Here is a 14,563-nt window from a genome sequence, read left to right as displayed (position 1 = left end):
AAGTACTGGAAGCTTATCCCCTACTAGGTGGGGAAAAAAACTTATATGTGGATCTCCGTGGGTGCGGGTGCGTCTTTTGATAATCCGTCTCACCTGTGGCTCGTCTCGTCATCACGTGGGGTTTGTGTGGTTTGTCTACTTAATGTGAGTTCGCGCAGCGTCCTGTGCTCGTCGTTGTTTGAGTCACATGTTCTATGTAAACGTCTTTTATGTGCGCTGTCTGCGCTTCGGTAAATGTAATAAACTAACGATTTGGAAAGTGCAAAGGAACGTTACAAGAACATTTTAAACTTTTTTAAATTGTAAAAACACTGGGTAAACTGTCAGTGATATGGACTAACTTTAAATAGTCTCTGACACTGGATGAACTGTCCATCTGTTTTTAGATTTCCGATTTGACTATCGTCGTTACCGTCACTGTCCGGCACCATGTTGTTTTACAGTTGGTTAGACCAAGCGCGCCTGCGTGAATTCAGTGACGAGGCGGGGGTAAAAGTTCACTGGGGGAAATGTAAAAAATTATTTTAATTTTAAAAATCGATCTTTGGACGTACGAATCAATTATCAGATCATCATATGCGAATCGATTCTGAATCGGAAAATCGATTTTTTCAACACAGGCCTACCAAAAGGAAAAGAACTAGCATTCTCCACTCCGCAAGTTCCTGGGAGATGAAAGTGGATCATGGGAGGAGGCTGCAGTTTCCAGAAGTGGTGCAAACATCCCTCTGCCCTGACATAGTGCTGTGCTTATCCAAGCACCAGAAGATAATCCTGGTTGAATTGACAGTACCATGTGAGGAGGGCTGCGATGAGGCTGGCCCAAGACTGTTGAGATAGAGGCTGGCAGGCATGGGTCTTCCCTGTGGAGATAGGGTGCAGAGGCTTTCCAGCAAGGTCTGCATGGCATTTTCTTTTTGCATTAGGAATGGACGAGAACAGCAAAAAGCAAGCAGCTCGCAGGATGGGGGAGGAGGCGTAACGTGCCTCATGCTGGATTTGGAGTAAGAGAGAGGAGGAAAGCTGGAAGCCAGGAGTAGATGGGCAGTGAGCTGGCCACTCGCTGTGGGCCCACCGACTGGAGGGTGTTGTGGTTAGGGCCGAAACACCCAGAGAAGGTTGGACACCACCTGATGACATCTGCTCCTGGCCTAAGGCTCCAGCTACCTGTTAAGATAGCTGAGGAAGGCACCTTGAGGGTATCAAACAAGTCGATAACACAAAAATGACTTTATCATAATTATCATATATCTATCATATATTATTGTTGCTTACAAACATCTTCCTTCCATTTGCTCCCGCGACATACCAAAACAGTATCTAGATATTACGTTACATTCCGAGCAGATAGAGTGCACATGTCTATACGCCACGTCTAAAACTGCAGGTCTAGAACTGCGGTTGACTCTCCGGCTGTGCAATTGGATGCATCTTGGATCAGGTCAAGTAGGAGTTTGGCAAGTGTAATATTTCAGTTTTGTTTTTAAAGATGAGCGTTCTTATGGTATTCCCTTTAAGCTTTTTGGATTTCGGATTGACAGATTTAACACAAACAATGTTTTAATGTCACTTAGGGTTATTCGTAATCTACAGCTTGGCTATTGTGACATTTGTTTTTTAGATTTAGACCACTATTAGGCTATTCTGCTACAGTGTTTATGATTTATAAGTTAACAGTGTATATAGGCCACCCGATGCCAAGAGTTGTAGTATTACATAAGTGGAGGGAGTGGTGTTGCGAACGTTGGAGTGGTGTATTACATACACTTAAAGTCAAAGTCAAATTTATTTATATAGTGCTTTTCACAACACATGTTGTCACAAAGCAGCTTTACAATCGTATGGGTCCAGATCCCTAATGAGCAAGCCAAAGGCGACAGTGGCAAAGAAAAACTCCCTATGGTGGGGATTAGGAAGAAACCTCGGGAGAACCAATAAAGGGGAACCCATCCTCCATTGGGCGGCCCATTAGCACAAGTCCGTGGTGCGCAGGGTGGTTCTACAATAATAGTTAAGGCTATAACATTTTTAGAAAAGAGGTACAAGTAACATCCACATGAATTCCAGAATAGGGATGCACAGAATATTCGGCAACCGTGATTATTCGGCCAAGAATGGCAAATAAATACATTTTTGGTGTAAGGATGAATATTTTTTTTTACCAAACAATGATGTTTTTAATGACTCCATAGATGTGAACCAGAGTGCATGTTTTACACCTTAGCTCCAGGGCTAAAGCTAACTGCTCTAGTGTAACACACATTTACACATTTTTTTCACAGCAAGTGTCAATGCAGTCAGTTTCCCAGGTATTATTCAGTTTCAAACATTCTAGCCAACATAAAGTGGCTTGATTGATAGTCATCACCTTAGGGTTAAGACTTCAAAGGGTCATACAAACAAAGGAGGGAGGTGTTGACCATGCAAAAGTGGGCAACCATCAATACTTCTCAGGGATTTGATGGTTGTGATTGTATTACCTACAATCAAAGACGAAGAGTAATCTTCATAGAGACAAAGGGGTGAAATGTGAAAGAATCACATTTTCTCTCACAGGCCAATTTCTTACATTGCTCCTGGCATCCTGGAGCGTAATTGGCGAAATTCGAAGTTAGAAGTGTATAGACTATCATGGAAAAGCAGCCTTATGGAATATAAGCATGCCCTCCATACGGCATGCCCTCCTCCCGAAGTTTCTTCCTAATCCCCACCCTATAGGGAGTTTTTTCTCGCCACTGTCGCTTTTGGCTTGCTCATTAGGGATCTGGACCCATATGATTGTAAAGCTGCTTTGTGACAACATGTGTTGTGAAAAGCGCTATATAGATAAATTTGACTTTGACTAGCTGCCATTTAGACTTTGTGTTCGTTCGGGACTGGAGTACGATGTTTGGTCTCATAATGCCGATTAACATTTATACTCTTTCATCACAGTGTCAGCTTCATTGCAAATTAAACAGATACAATTTCCGTTGATTTCTTTCTCACCGTGTTTGAAATCTTCTACATTCACTTGATATTTAGAGTTTTTTCAGTGCTGCCATTCCTGGTGACTCGCGATAACTTTTTTTTTTGTTTAGTGGAGAAGCACCAGTTCCATGACTGTTGCACTTCTCAGTTTCAACACTAGAAATAGCCAGAGTTGAGCACAAGCTTCTTGTTCGGGCCATATTCAACTGTATTTTCAGCCATATACATATCAGTATACATATACGTTTCAGGGATGTTGCTAAGATAAAAATTCTTAACACAAAAGGAATTGAAGACAAATGCCAGACTATGAAAAAATTTTGGAAAAAGATTTTATTGCAAATTTTCAGAAGCAATTGGAAATATGAGTTTTGTTATAAAACATATTTTAAAGGTTTAAATAACAAAAAACAAACAGACAAAGAAAAACTGATCTCTTATGATGCTCAACACATAATTCATCTGTACTGTGCATACAGAACAAACCAGTTATTGTGTTCCTGCTCTAAAACAGAATGTGTCTTCATTCAAATCTTTATAGTCAAAATGGGTCAATCACTTCAAACATCAGCAACACCTAGAGTGAACATCAAAATCTTTTTTTAAACAATAAGTGCTATATCGATAATAAACAAACTCTCTCTCTCTATATATATATATATATATATATATATAAGTCACTAAGTTGCAAGTAACAAGTAAGTCTCAAGTCTTCACAATCAAGTCTCGAGTCAAGTCCCAAGTCAATACAAGTGAGTCTCGAGTCAAGTCCCAAGTCTTAAACTTCAAGTCCTAGTCAAGTAATGGTCTGGTGGTTAGGGAACTGAATCCGTGTATCATTCATTCATTTGATATTCAACTGAAAATCAAAATCGAAAAATAAAAAAAAACTTCATTATTTTGTTTTTCATTTTGAATAAAAACAAAAAAACAAACCAGGCTTGTATTTTTCAGTTTTTTATTTGATGATCCAAACAAAAATAGCTAAATAAAAAATCGGATTCGGAGCCGAACTTGATTTAGATTTTTTAACTTGATCCATTTGTGTGCCCCGGAAGTTATTGATATGTTTATTCGTGGGCTTCGTTTGCATGGGAGTGCACTGCAGTGTAACTTGTTGTACTCTGATTGTAGCCTAGACATTGGAACATAGTCTATATTGGTATAGACAACGTGACCATATTGGAACCACAATCTAGATTAATTAAATATTTATTTGAAGGTGGTAAGACGCATGCTGAGATTTCGTGCACATTGCAGCAAATGGGTATCTAGTGATGATAGTGGTCCGGTGTTAATATTTGTCATTGTGTTTTGTAGTGCTCGTTTACTTTAGTCTCTGCCGTGTTTTCTGTGCCTTGTATTATTTCAGCATTCATACTTATATAAATGTGTTTTCCTTTCATAATTGCTGTGGTCCTTTATATTCCTTCGTGAGTGTTTCTGTGAAGTGTGTTCTCGGTATGCCTCCTAAGTCGCGCACTCTCCTTGTGGGCGTGGTTCACTTAGAGGTAGGGTGACCAGACGTCCTCTTTTTCCCGGACATGTCCTACTTTTGAGACCTAAAAAAATGTCCGGGGGAATTTCAAAATTATCCAGGATTTTGTTCGACTGCCTCAAACAGAATACATGTACAGTGCATAAGTGTTTACAAGCGAAAGCACGTGTGTCCGCCGGTTCTATGGCAATGCCGAAATGAAAGTGTACGTTTACGGAGGAGTTAAAGAGAAAAAAAACGTTCGACACACACACCATCCACCTAAATCATTCACCGATACACCGATGACCCCCCCCCCCCCCCCCTACTTAGAGGAGACTAGCTCCGTTAAAGTATGTGCCAGCTCTTTATCGTGATTGTGTCCAACCCTGACTCCCACTACGTTACACAGATATTGGTATATTATTTTTTTCAGTAATTCCATTCAAAAGGTGAAACTTGTATATTATACTCATTCGTTGCACGCAGACTGATATATTTAAGGAAATTTGAATATTGTGAAAAGGTTCAATATTGAAGACAATATTAAATAGCTAATGAACTAAAACTGGTCTCAGTCTAGTTCTGTATGCTACACAGTCATGGGGAAGAACAACAAGTTATATATTAAGTGCATCCTAAACAACAACCTACAACTCTTACATGGGTATTTGTACCTTGCACCAATTTGTAGTACTCAGTTGTTGTCTTATTATTTCAATAGCTTTTAAATGGTCCATCAGAAGACCACCTAAGAAGTTGTATTACACAAAGTGCATCCTAAACAAAAACCTACATCTCAGACATGGGTATTTACAGGTGCTGTTCATAAAATTAGAATATTATGAAAAGCTATTGAAATAATTAGATAAAAACTCACCACCACTATTAGGCAAGAGGTAGAAATACCCATATCTGACTTCTAGGTTGTTGCTTAGGATTGTGCTTAATATATAAGAGCTTGTTTTATGATCTTATGATGCACCGTTTAAAAGTTATTGACATAATTAGACAAAAACTGACCACCACAAATTGGTGCAAGGTAGAAATACCCATATAAATGTAAATGGGCCATATTTTGTCAATTGTGACTTTTTTCACAGCAATTGAAATTTGTCCTTCACTTTTTACCCATCTGTGCAGATAGAACACACACACACACACACACACTCAAACACACACGTGATTACTAGGGGGCTGTGGTGCACACGTGCCCAGAGCGGTGGGCAGCCCTAACCCGGCGCCTGGGGAGCAGTTGGGGTTAGGTACCTTGCTCAAGGGCACCTCAGTCATGGCCTCAGGCCTGGGAATCAAACCCACGACCCCTGCTAGGGCTGCCCACCGCTCTGGGCACGTGCACGCTCTGGGCATGTGTGCACCACAGCCCCCTAGTAATCACTAGTGTGTGTGTGTGTGTGTGTGTGTGTGTGTGTGTGTGTGTGTTCTAACTGCACAGATGGGTTAAAAGCGGAGGACAAATTTTGATTGTGGTGAAAAAAATCACAATTGACAAATATGGCACAAAAAAAAGTCACCAGATGTAATTTCAATATTTGCAGTTGATTATTAGTATATTAAGTTAGTCAGACTAACTAACGTTAGGCGTTTGAGTGTTTTGGTTCGCTTGAGTGAGATGTCGTCGCAATTGTCGTCCTCAAATGTCGGAACATGTTGCTTGTCCTCTCCGCAAAAATTCAACGCTGCTGCCCCCCCCCCTCCCCCGATTGGCTGCAGAACTTCACCTGTAGCTAGGTTACAGAGCTGAGCAGTTCATATTTTACAGCACCATTTAATACAAAATGATCCAGTTATGTGATTCTATATTACTTATTTATTATGTTAAAATAAGGATTTCAAGTCCTTTCAAGTCTTAAAGCTCAAGTCCGATTCCAAGTCTAAGTCAGTAAAGGTAAAGTCTAAGTCAAGTCGCATGTCTTCAGTGATGTTGTCAAGTCAAGTCACCTGTTTAGTGACTCGAGTTGGACTCGAGTCCAAGTCATGTGACTCAAATCCACATGTCTGAGATATATATATATATATATATATATATATATATATATATATATATATATATATATCTCAAACATTTATTGAGAATGATAAACTTGAAAATAGTATGCAACAAACTGCCGAGGGATCCTTCATTTATGGTTCAATAAACATGAGGCAGCAGCAGCATGCTTAAGTAGTTTAAGTTGCCAGAATGAAAACCAAAACAATAAACTACATAAGGGACTCCTAGCTGTACCACTATCAAACTTAATGAATGCTACCAAAACATTCACATCTCACTAGATCCTCCTAGTACCACAGACATACAATGTACCTTTACAACAAGGATTCAGTTTCTCTGTGGGTCAGATTACAACAAATGAGAGGCAAAAATATCTGGGTTGATATAGACTCAATAGACTGCCTGTCTGAGGAGGTGATGCTTGTAAAAAGGTGAGATAATGACTATATAAAAAACATGATATTTTTACATGATATTCACAAGTCAGTAGGTAAGGAGTGCTGATTACATCTGCAAACAATCTTAAATAACTGCACTGAGTGAGAAAATGCCAAACTATTGAAATCACAAAGTAACCACATGCACAAAATAACAATTTAAATGTATGTTATTATGTTACCCAATAACAATCAAAGAAATACAGATAACCATTTTCTTTTTCCTGAAAAACTGCATAACTGAAATTATACCCATTTCAACCAAATGCTACAAAACAACTTCTTTGGCTTAAGAAAAATTCAAACCCTACATAATATGAATGCTATCTATAGAATACGAATGTTATCTACAACAATGTAAGCAATGATCATTTAACTGATCAATAACTTTGAAAAGAAGATACCAAGTATCTAAAACAATGTCATCTGGAATATACCAAATATCTAAAGTGCTTATGTGTTAGTCCCTAATCAAAAAGGCAAGTGCAGGATTGTAAGTACATCCACTGATTTTATAAGGCAAATAATTCCATGTCATGTACAAAATGATGCACAAAATGATATACTATGCAAAGAACAAGAAACAACTAGAAAGTAGGAAGGAAGCAATATTCCCTTTGACACAGTTTGTTAATCCATTGTGTTAACCTTCAAAAAGGCATGCACTAAAACTCAAAGCAATCTAAACAGTGATTCAGAAACAAAAACTGAAGGTCTAGTTCATATTTTAGCAGCCATATTCTCTCAGACTCAGTGTGCTGTCTGATGTTACAGTGTGAGATGACAGAGGAGAGCCAATTGAGGGTTTGTTTTAATTTGTGCAAATATATGAAGGAAATCACCACCCCCTCATTCATTAAGTTTCATTCAAGCTTTTGGGAAGACTGGCACAGAGAAAAGGGAAAGATTATGTACTACTGAACCTGAGCTGCCAGTTTCTTGAATGCCCTTTCGTGAAATTGGATCAGGAGACTAGACAACACCAGCACCCAGATGGTCACTACCCACATCCAAACTTCCAGGCACATCTGGATGCCTCAGGACATCTTGCAGGTATGCAATCTGCAGCTCACATTACAGCATCCTGAGTTGGCGTGGCACTGAGAGCATTTGCAGAGGCAGAGTCATTAGGACATTTTCCCCACAATGGGATTCTCACTGTGAACAGAAAGAAATTCAGTAATAAAAACCAAATGAGTGACGTGAAACCAGAGTGGATTTTTTTCTTGAGATAAGTCTGAGACATTTGGACAAAAATGTATTGATTATTGTTTCATTTTACTTGTCAGGTAAGAGTTATCTAAACATGTAGATGTCTTACATGGTGCCGGGTTGGTCTGCAAGTGCCCTTTTGGCAGTATGGTGAGCCTTCAGCTCTTCCACAACATCTCGGATATCTTTAATCGTCCGGAAGGTCTCTTTTGGATCCTGTATAATGAAGGCTGAATACTCCTCCTGTTCTTTTTGCTGTCCCAGATACACAGACATACTGGCACAGGCATCTACGGGGCACATGCATGTATACAGTTAATTTAGGGTAATGTTTAATTGTGACTTTTGTTAGGTCCTTTATTACTCTAAACCAGCTTTCATATATCGGCTATCTACATGGCAAGATCAGGTCTACCCTTATACTTTAGTTTGTGAAGCCTATTAATCTAATAAAGTATAAATGAAAATGGTTAACAAGAAAATATAAAGTATGATTTCTAATAATTCTAAATGGTCAGATTTCCATAGTGGTATGTTGAAAAGAAACAGATCTGGGTCAGTAGTATAATCTGCTTTCTGAAATATCCCACCAGGTCTGCAAAATGCAAATGACATTTACATATTACATATGTTGACAAATGAAACTAAATTGTATACAATTGTATGAAATAATTTTTTTGGTATGCAAAAAGGTGAACATACTAAAATGTATTACATTCAATTACTGCCTCAGTTTCCTTTTCCTGTATGTATATACAGTGGATATAAAAAAGTCTACACACCCCTGTTCAAATGCCAGGTTTTTGTGATGTAAAAAAAAAAAAAGACAAATATTTTCAATGTGACCTATTACAATGCAATTGAAAAACAAACTGAAACCTTTAAAGCAGAAAAATATAAAATAAATATGCACACCCTTAAACTAATACTTTGTAACAGAACATTTGGCTTTTATTAAGTCTTTTGGGTAGGAGCCTATCAGTGTGGCACATCTTGATGTGGCAATATTTGTCCACTCTTCTTTGCAAAACCACTCCAAAATCTGATAGATTGCGAGGTCATCTCCTGTGCACAGCACTCTTCAGATCACCCCACAGATGTTTCAGGTTTGGACTCTGGCTGGGCCATTCCAAAGCCTTAATCTTATTCCGGTGAAGCCATTATTTTGTTGATTTAGATGTGTGCTGTGGGTCGTGCTGAAAGATGAAGTTCCTCTTCATCTTCAGCTTTCTAACAGAAGGCCAAAGGTGCCAACACTGACTGGTATTTTGAACTGTTCATAATTCTGTCCACCCTGACTAAGGCCCCAGTTCCAGCTGAAGCAAAAGAGCCCCAAAGCATGATGCTGCCACCACCATGCTTCACTGTAGGTATGGTGTTCTTTTAGTGATTGTTTTTGTGCCAAATATACACTACCATTCAAAAGTTTGGGGTCACTTAGAAATGTTCTTATTTTTGAAAGAAAAGCAATTTTTTTTTTCAATTTAGCTAACATTAAATGCATCAAAAATACACTCTATACATTATTAATGTGGCAAATTACTATTCTAGCTGTAAACATCTGGTTTTAATGCAATCTCTACATAGATGTATGGAGACCCATTTCCAACAACCATCACTCCAGTGTTCTAATGGTACATTGTGTTTGCTAACTCTAAGGAGGCTATTGGATATTTAGAAAACCCTTGAAAACCCTTGTGCAAGTAGGTTAGCACAGCTAAAAACAGTTTTGCTGATTAGAGAAGCTATAAAACTGACCTTCCTTTGAGCTAGTTGAGAATCTGGAGCATTACAATTGTTGGTTCGATTAAACTCACAAAATGGCCAGAAAAAAAACAACTTTCAATTGAAACTCGATAGTCTATTCTTGTTCTGAGAAATGAAGTCTATTCCATGCGAGACATTGCCAAGAAACTGAAGATTTCCTACAATGGTGTGTACTACTCCCTTCAGAGGAGAGCACAGACAGGCTCTAACCAGAGTAGAAGGAGAAGTGGAAGGCCCCGCTGCACAACTGAGCAAGAAGACAAGTACAATCGAGTCTCCAGTTTGAGAAATCGACGCCTCACAGGTCCTCAACTGGCAGTTTCATTAAATAGTACCCGCAAAACGCCAGTGTCAACGTCTACAGTGAAGAGGCGATGCCAGGATGCTGGCCTTCAGGGCAGAGTGGCAAAGAAAAATCCATATCTGGCTAATAAAAGAAAAAGATTAATATGGGCAAAAGAACACAGACATTGGACAGAGGAAGATTGGAAAAAAGTGTTATGGACAGATGAATCAAAGTTTGAGGTGTTTGGATCACACAGACGAACATTTGTGAGACGCAGAACAACTGAAAAGATGCTGGAAGAGTGCCTGACACCATCTGTCAAACATGGTGGAGGTAATGTGATGGTCTGGGGTTGCTTTGGTGCTGGTAAAGTGGGAGATTTGAACAAGGTAAAAGGGATTTTGAATAAGGAAGGCTATCACTTCATTTTGCAACACCATGCCATACCCTGTGGACAGCGCTTGATTGGAGCCAATTTCATCCTGCAACAGGACAATGACCCAAAGCACACCTCCAAATTATGCACAAACTATTTAGAGAAGAAGCAGGCAGCTGGTGTTTTATCGGTAATGCAGTGGCCAGCGCAGTCACCAGATCTCAACCCCATTGAGCTGTGGTGGGAGCAGCTTGACCATATGGTACAAAAAAAGTGCCCATCAACCCAATCAAACTTGTGGGAGCGGCTTCTGGAAGCATGGGGTGAAATTTCTCCATAATACCTCAGCAAATTAACAGCTAGAATGCCAAAGGTCTGCAATGCTGTAATTGCTGCTAAGGGAGCATTCTTTGACGAAAGCAAAGTTTAAAGTAGAAAATGTTTTCAAATAAAAAAAACCCATTATTTCTACCTTGTCAATGTCTGGACTATATTTCTATTCATTTTGCAACTCATTTGATAAATAAAAGTATGAGATTTCTGGGAAAACACAAAACTGTCTAGGTGACCCCAAACTTTTGAACGGTAGGTGTACCTTTTGGAATTATGTCCAAAAAGTTTAACCTTGGTTTCATCAGACCACAACACATTTTCCCACATGCTTTTGGGAGATTTCAGATGACTTTTTGCAAAAAGTTAAGCCAGGCTTGGATGTTTTTAGTTGAAAGATAAGGCTTCCGTCTTGCCACCCAACCCATAGCCCAGACATATGAAGAAGACGGGAGATTGTTGTGACATGTACTGCACAGCCAGTACTTGCCAGAAATTCTTACAGGTCCTTCAGTGTTGCTGTAGTCCTCTTGTCAGCCTCCCTGTTTTCTTCTTGTCTTATCAATTTTGTACGGACGTCCTGTTCTTGGTAATGTCACTGTTGTGCTATGTTTTCTCCACTTGATGATGACAGTCATCACAGTGTTCAATGGTATATTTAATGAATTGGAAATTCTTTTGTAGCCTTCACCTGACTGATATCTTTGAATAATGAGATCCCTCTGAAGCTCTGGCAGTTCTTTGTGTACCATGGCTTGTGCTGGATGATGTGACTACAAAAATGTCAGGACAAGTCTACTAGAACAGCTTAACTTTATCAGAGGCACTTTAATTGGTGACAGGTTTGTGCTGACTCCAATTTAACATGAGTTTGACTCCAATTTAATACGAGTTTGAATGTAATTGGTTAAATCTGAACACAGCCACACCCCCAGTTCTAAAAGGGTGTGCACACTTACACAACCACATTATCTCAGTTGTTTATTTTTACTTCACCTCCTTGAAAGATTTCTGTTTGTTTTTCAATTGCATTGTACAGGTTATAGGACCCATTAAAGGTGGAAAAAATTGTGAAGATATTTGTCTTGCTGTCATTTTTTTTACATCACAAAAACCTGGCATTTGAACAGGGGTGTGTAGACTTTTTATATCCACTGTAGTAGGCCATTTCGAACATAGCAATTTGTATATTTATGGGTCCAGGTGCAACTCGCCAGTGAACTTCAGTTCTGCATTACCTTCACCGGTCTACACATGTCCCTATATCCCCCATACTCAAATAGCGGCCCCTCTATTTCTGGCCTGCGAGCTGTTTTGAAAAGTTATTTTATTTAATTTTTTAATGATTTTCTTTTCAAGACGAGGCTGGGGATTGCCTCCATGGCAACAATAAAGAGATTGCAGATGCCCAAATACGTTCGACGCCACACCCCCTACCCGTCAACAATTGACGTTCTCGCCGCCACCCCCCCGTAAATGGCCCCTTGAGTCATTGAGAAAAAAATATATTGTGGCCCCTCATCATTTCTATTCGAGTACCCCTGCCCTATATGATGCATGTATCATGTATTCTCTGTGCGAATGTATGCACTGGAACATGAGCACATATACTGTTACATCCCTTACAAACTAACTAATTTTAAAGGCATCCATCTTTAAAGGCAGAACAAATTAATTCATCCATAATCCGTTAATTTGACATTTTTCAATACTATTCAAGATTCAGTTTAACTAAAAGTTTTCGTAGGTTACCACATAGCTTGCAATATTCAAGGTACCTGCCATTAGGCTAAATCTTTTCCCACACATTTATCTCAACGCCTAGTGAGATAAGGCATATCGTCCATAAATGTTAGGTTAATTACATTACACTTAGCCTACATGTAATTTTAATATACTTCCATGACTTTTACATTGTCCATTACGAGATTTCATTATCTGCAATTATTACTACCAGTCTTCTTATGCTTATCATTTGGAAAAAAAAACAAACATCTGTAACAGTAGCACAAATGCTCGCAGGTACTCTTTGCGCTCTGCCATGATTTTACTACTGTTAACTTCTGTTGCGCCACGGTCACATCCTTGATTCCAACAAAAATTGGCACAAATGTGAGCCAGTTCTCTGACAGCACCAAGGTTCTCAATAGAACGAACTATAACAGTGTGCGCAAACTGGGATGCAGCCCAATCCATGCTTGGTGGAAAAGGACTATGAGGGTTTGTGTTTTCTCCCATTTGGATGGAATGGGATGGTGTAGCTCATATGTCTAGCTCCATGCTACTTGCTTGTACCTCAGTGTATGCTTTCCATGCTGTTACATGCTAGATTGTGTCAGAGGTTCCTTTACACTCTTGGAGCTTCGATTGATCTAGTGCTTGATGCTTGATATTGTGCTGCCATGATCAGTGCCTTTTTGATGTCCTTCAGTCTTTTTTTCAATGGATGGAAAAGACACATTTCAGCTACCTCTGCTATCTGTTGGTGGTACATTCCATGGTATCTCCTCTTCTTCCATGGGTGACCCTGCTTGCATTTGACTGAGGCACTCCCTCATCAGTGCAACCTTTGGGGACATTGCTTGGATATGCCTTGCTTGGATAATTAGGTACCTCCCCCCTTCATTCTGGGTGAACTTGTGAGTGTTTGGGTCGAGTATGCCATGCAGTATGAGGTGTTTTTTGGTCTGGACATAAGCAGTTTCCAGTTTGTGAACCTTGTGTAATTTTCAGATTTTAACTACATGAATCCATCCAACTCTCTATGACAATACAGATTTAAGACTCCATCAATAGCTCAACTAAATGTAATGTGTAAGAGTAACACAAATGTTTATTCTATAGTTATATGCATTGTTTCAAAGAAAACAGCCTGTTTGCCAGGAAATGACTGCTGGAAAGTTGAGGTCCAAAAGATCCCACTCACCCTCCATCTTCTGTAGTCGGGGCATGCTAGTGTTGAAGAGGGAGAAGATCCGCTCCGTTTCCCTATCACAGTCAATCTCCAGTTGGATATTAGCCAGGGTAGATCTATAGGATACACCAATCACACACACACACACACACGCACACACACACACACATTAGGGCTGCGATTATTAGTCGCGATTATGTCGACTATTAAAATAGTCGATGACTAATTTAATAGTCAATGCATCGTTTTTTGTTGTTTTTTTACTTTTTTTACTTTGCTGCATCTGCCTTTCTGTCCTTGACGTACATGCGCAGTAGTGGAAACAACATCCACAGGCTCTGGTATCATGGCTACCTGGCTACGGAACTCAAAAGTGTGGGATAATTTTAATTAAATGAAAGAGACGCATGCAATGCAATATCTGCAAGGCAGAACTTCCATGGCAGCACAACCGTGATGTATGAGCACCTGAAAGGAAGCATGTTGTGGCTGATTGTGACAATGTCACAATTTTAGTTAGCTACTAAAATTAGCGTAAACAGATCGTTAACTTAGTACTTACTCATTCTGACAGCTGTAAAAGTTAAACATTAGCGATGGCGATTTGTTTCATTAGCCTTAGCAGGCATTCATGTGTTTTCTGTTACGTCAGTGAGACCAAAACTTTATTTTTGTGAATAATTCCTTAGTTTCAGGTACCTACCTAATTTGATTTAAATGCAGCTAAGTTTGATGCCAGAGACAAATAAGAGAAAGAAAAAAATAATTTATTAATGTACT

The 14,563-nt window shown here is 39.3% G+C and overlaps 1 protein-coding gene across 2 annotated transcripts in view; it reads right to left on the bottom strand.

Moving 5' to 3' along the window:
- Positions 1-3,284: 3,284 nt before the first annotated feature.
- rasa2 (RAS p21 protein activator 2) overlaps positions 3,285-14,563 on the bottom strand; it is a 103,445-nt gene continuing 92,166 nt past the window's right edge. For both annotated transcript variants that reach the window (XM_076988751.1, XM_076988759.1), the window contains 3 exons: positions 13,796-13,899; positions 8,220-8,400; positions 3,285-8,056 (listed from right to left, as the gene is read on the bottom strand). In XM_076988751.1, coding sequence (XP_076844866.1) covers positions 8,026-8,056; positions 8,220-8,400; positions 13,796-13,899 — 316 coding nt within the window. In that variant the 3' untranslated portion in view covers positions 3,285-8,025. The remainder of the gene's footprint in view (positions 8,057-8,219; positions 8,401-13,795; positions 13,900-14,563) is intronic.

This window comes from Brachyhypopomus gauderio, chromosome 2 (genome assembly GCF_052324685.1).
Source record: "Brachyhypopomus gauderio isolate BG-103 chromosome 2, BGAUD_0.2, whole genome shotgun sequence".
Taxonomy (NCBI): Eukaryota; Metazoa; Chordata; class Actinopteri; order Gymnotiformes; family Hypopomidae; genus Brachyhypopomus; species Brachyhypopomus gauderio.
Note: the sequence above shows the minus strand (reverse complement) of the source record. Positions and strands in the feature narration are given on the sequence as shown.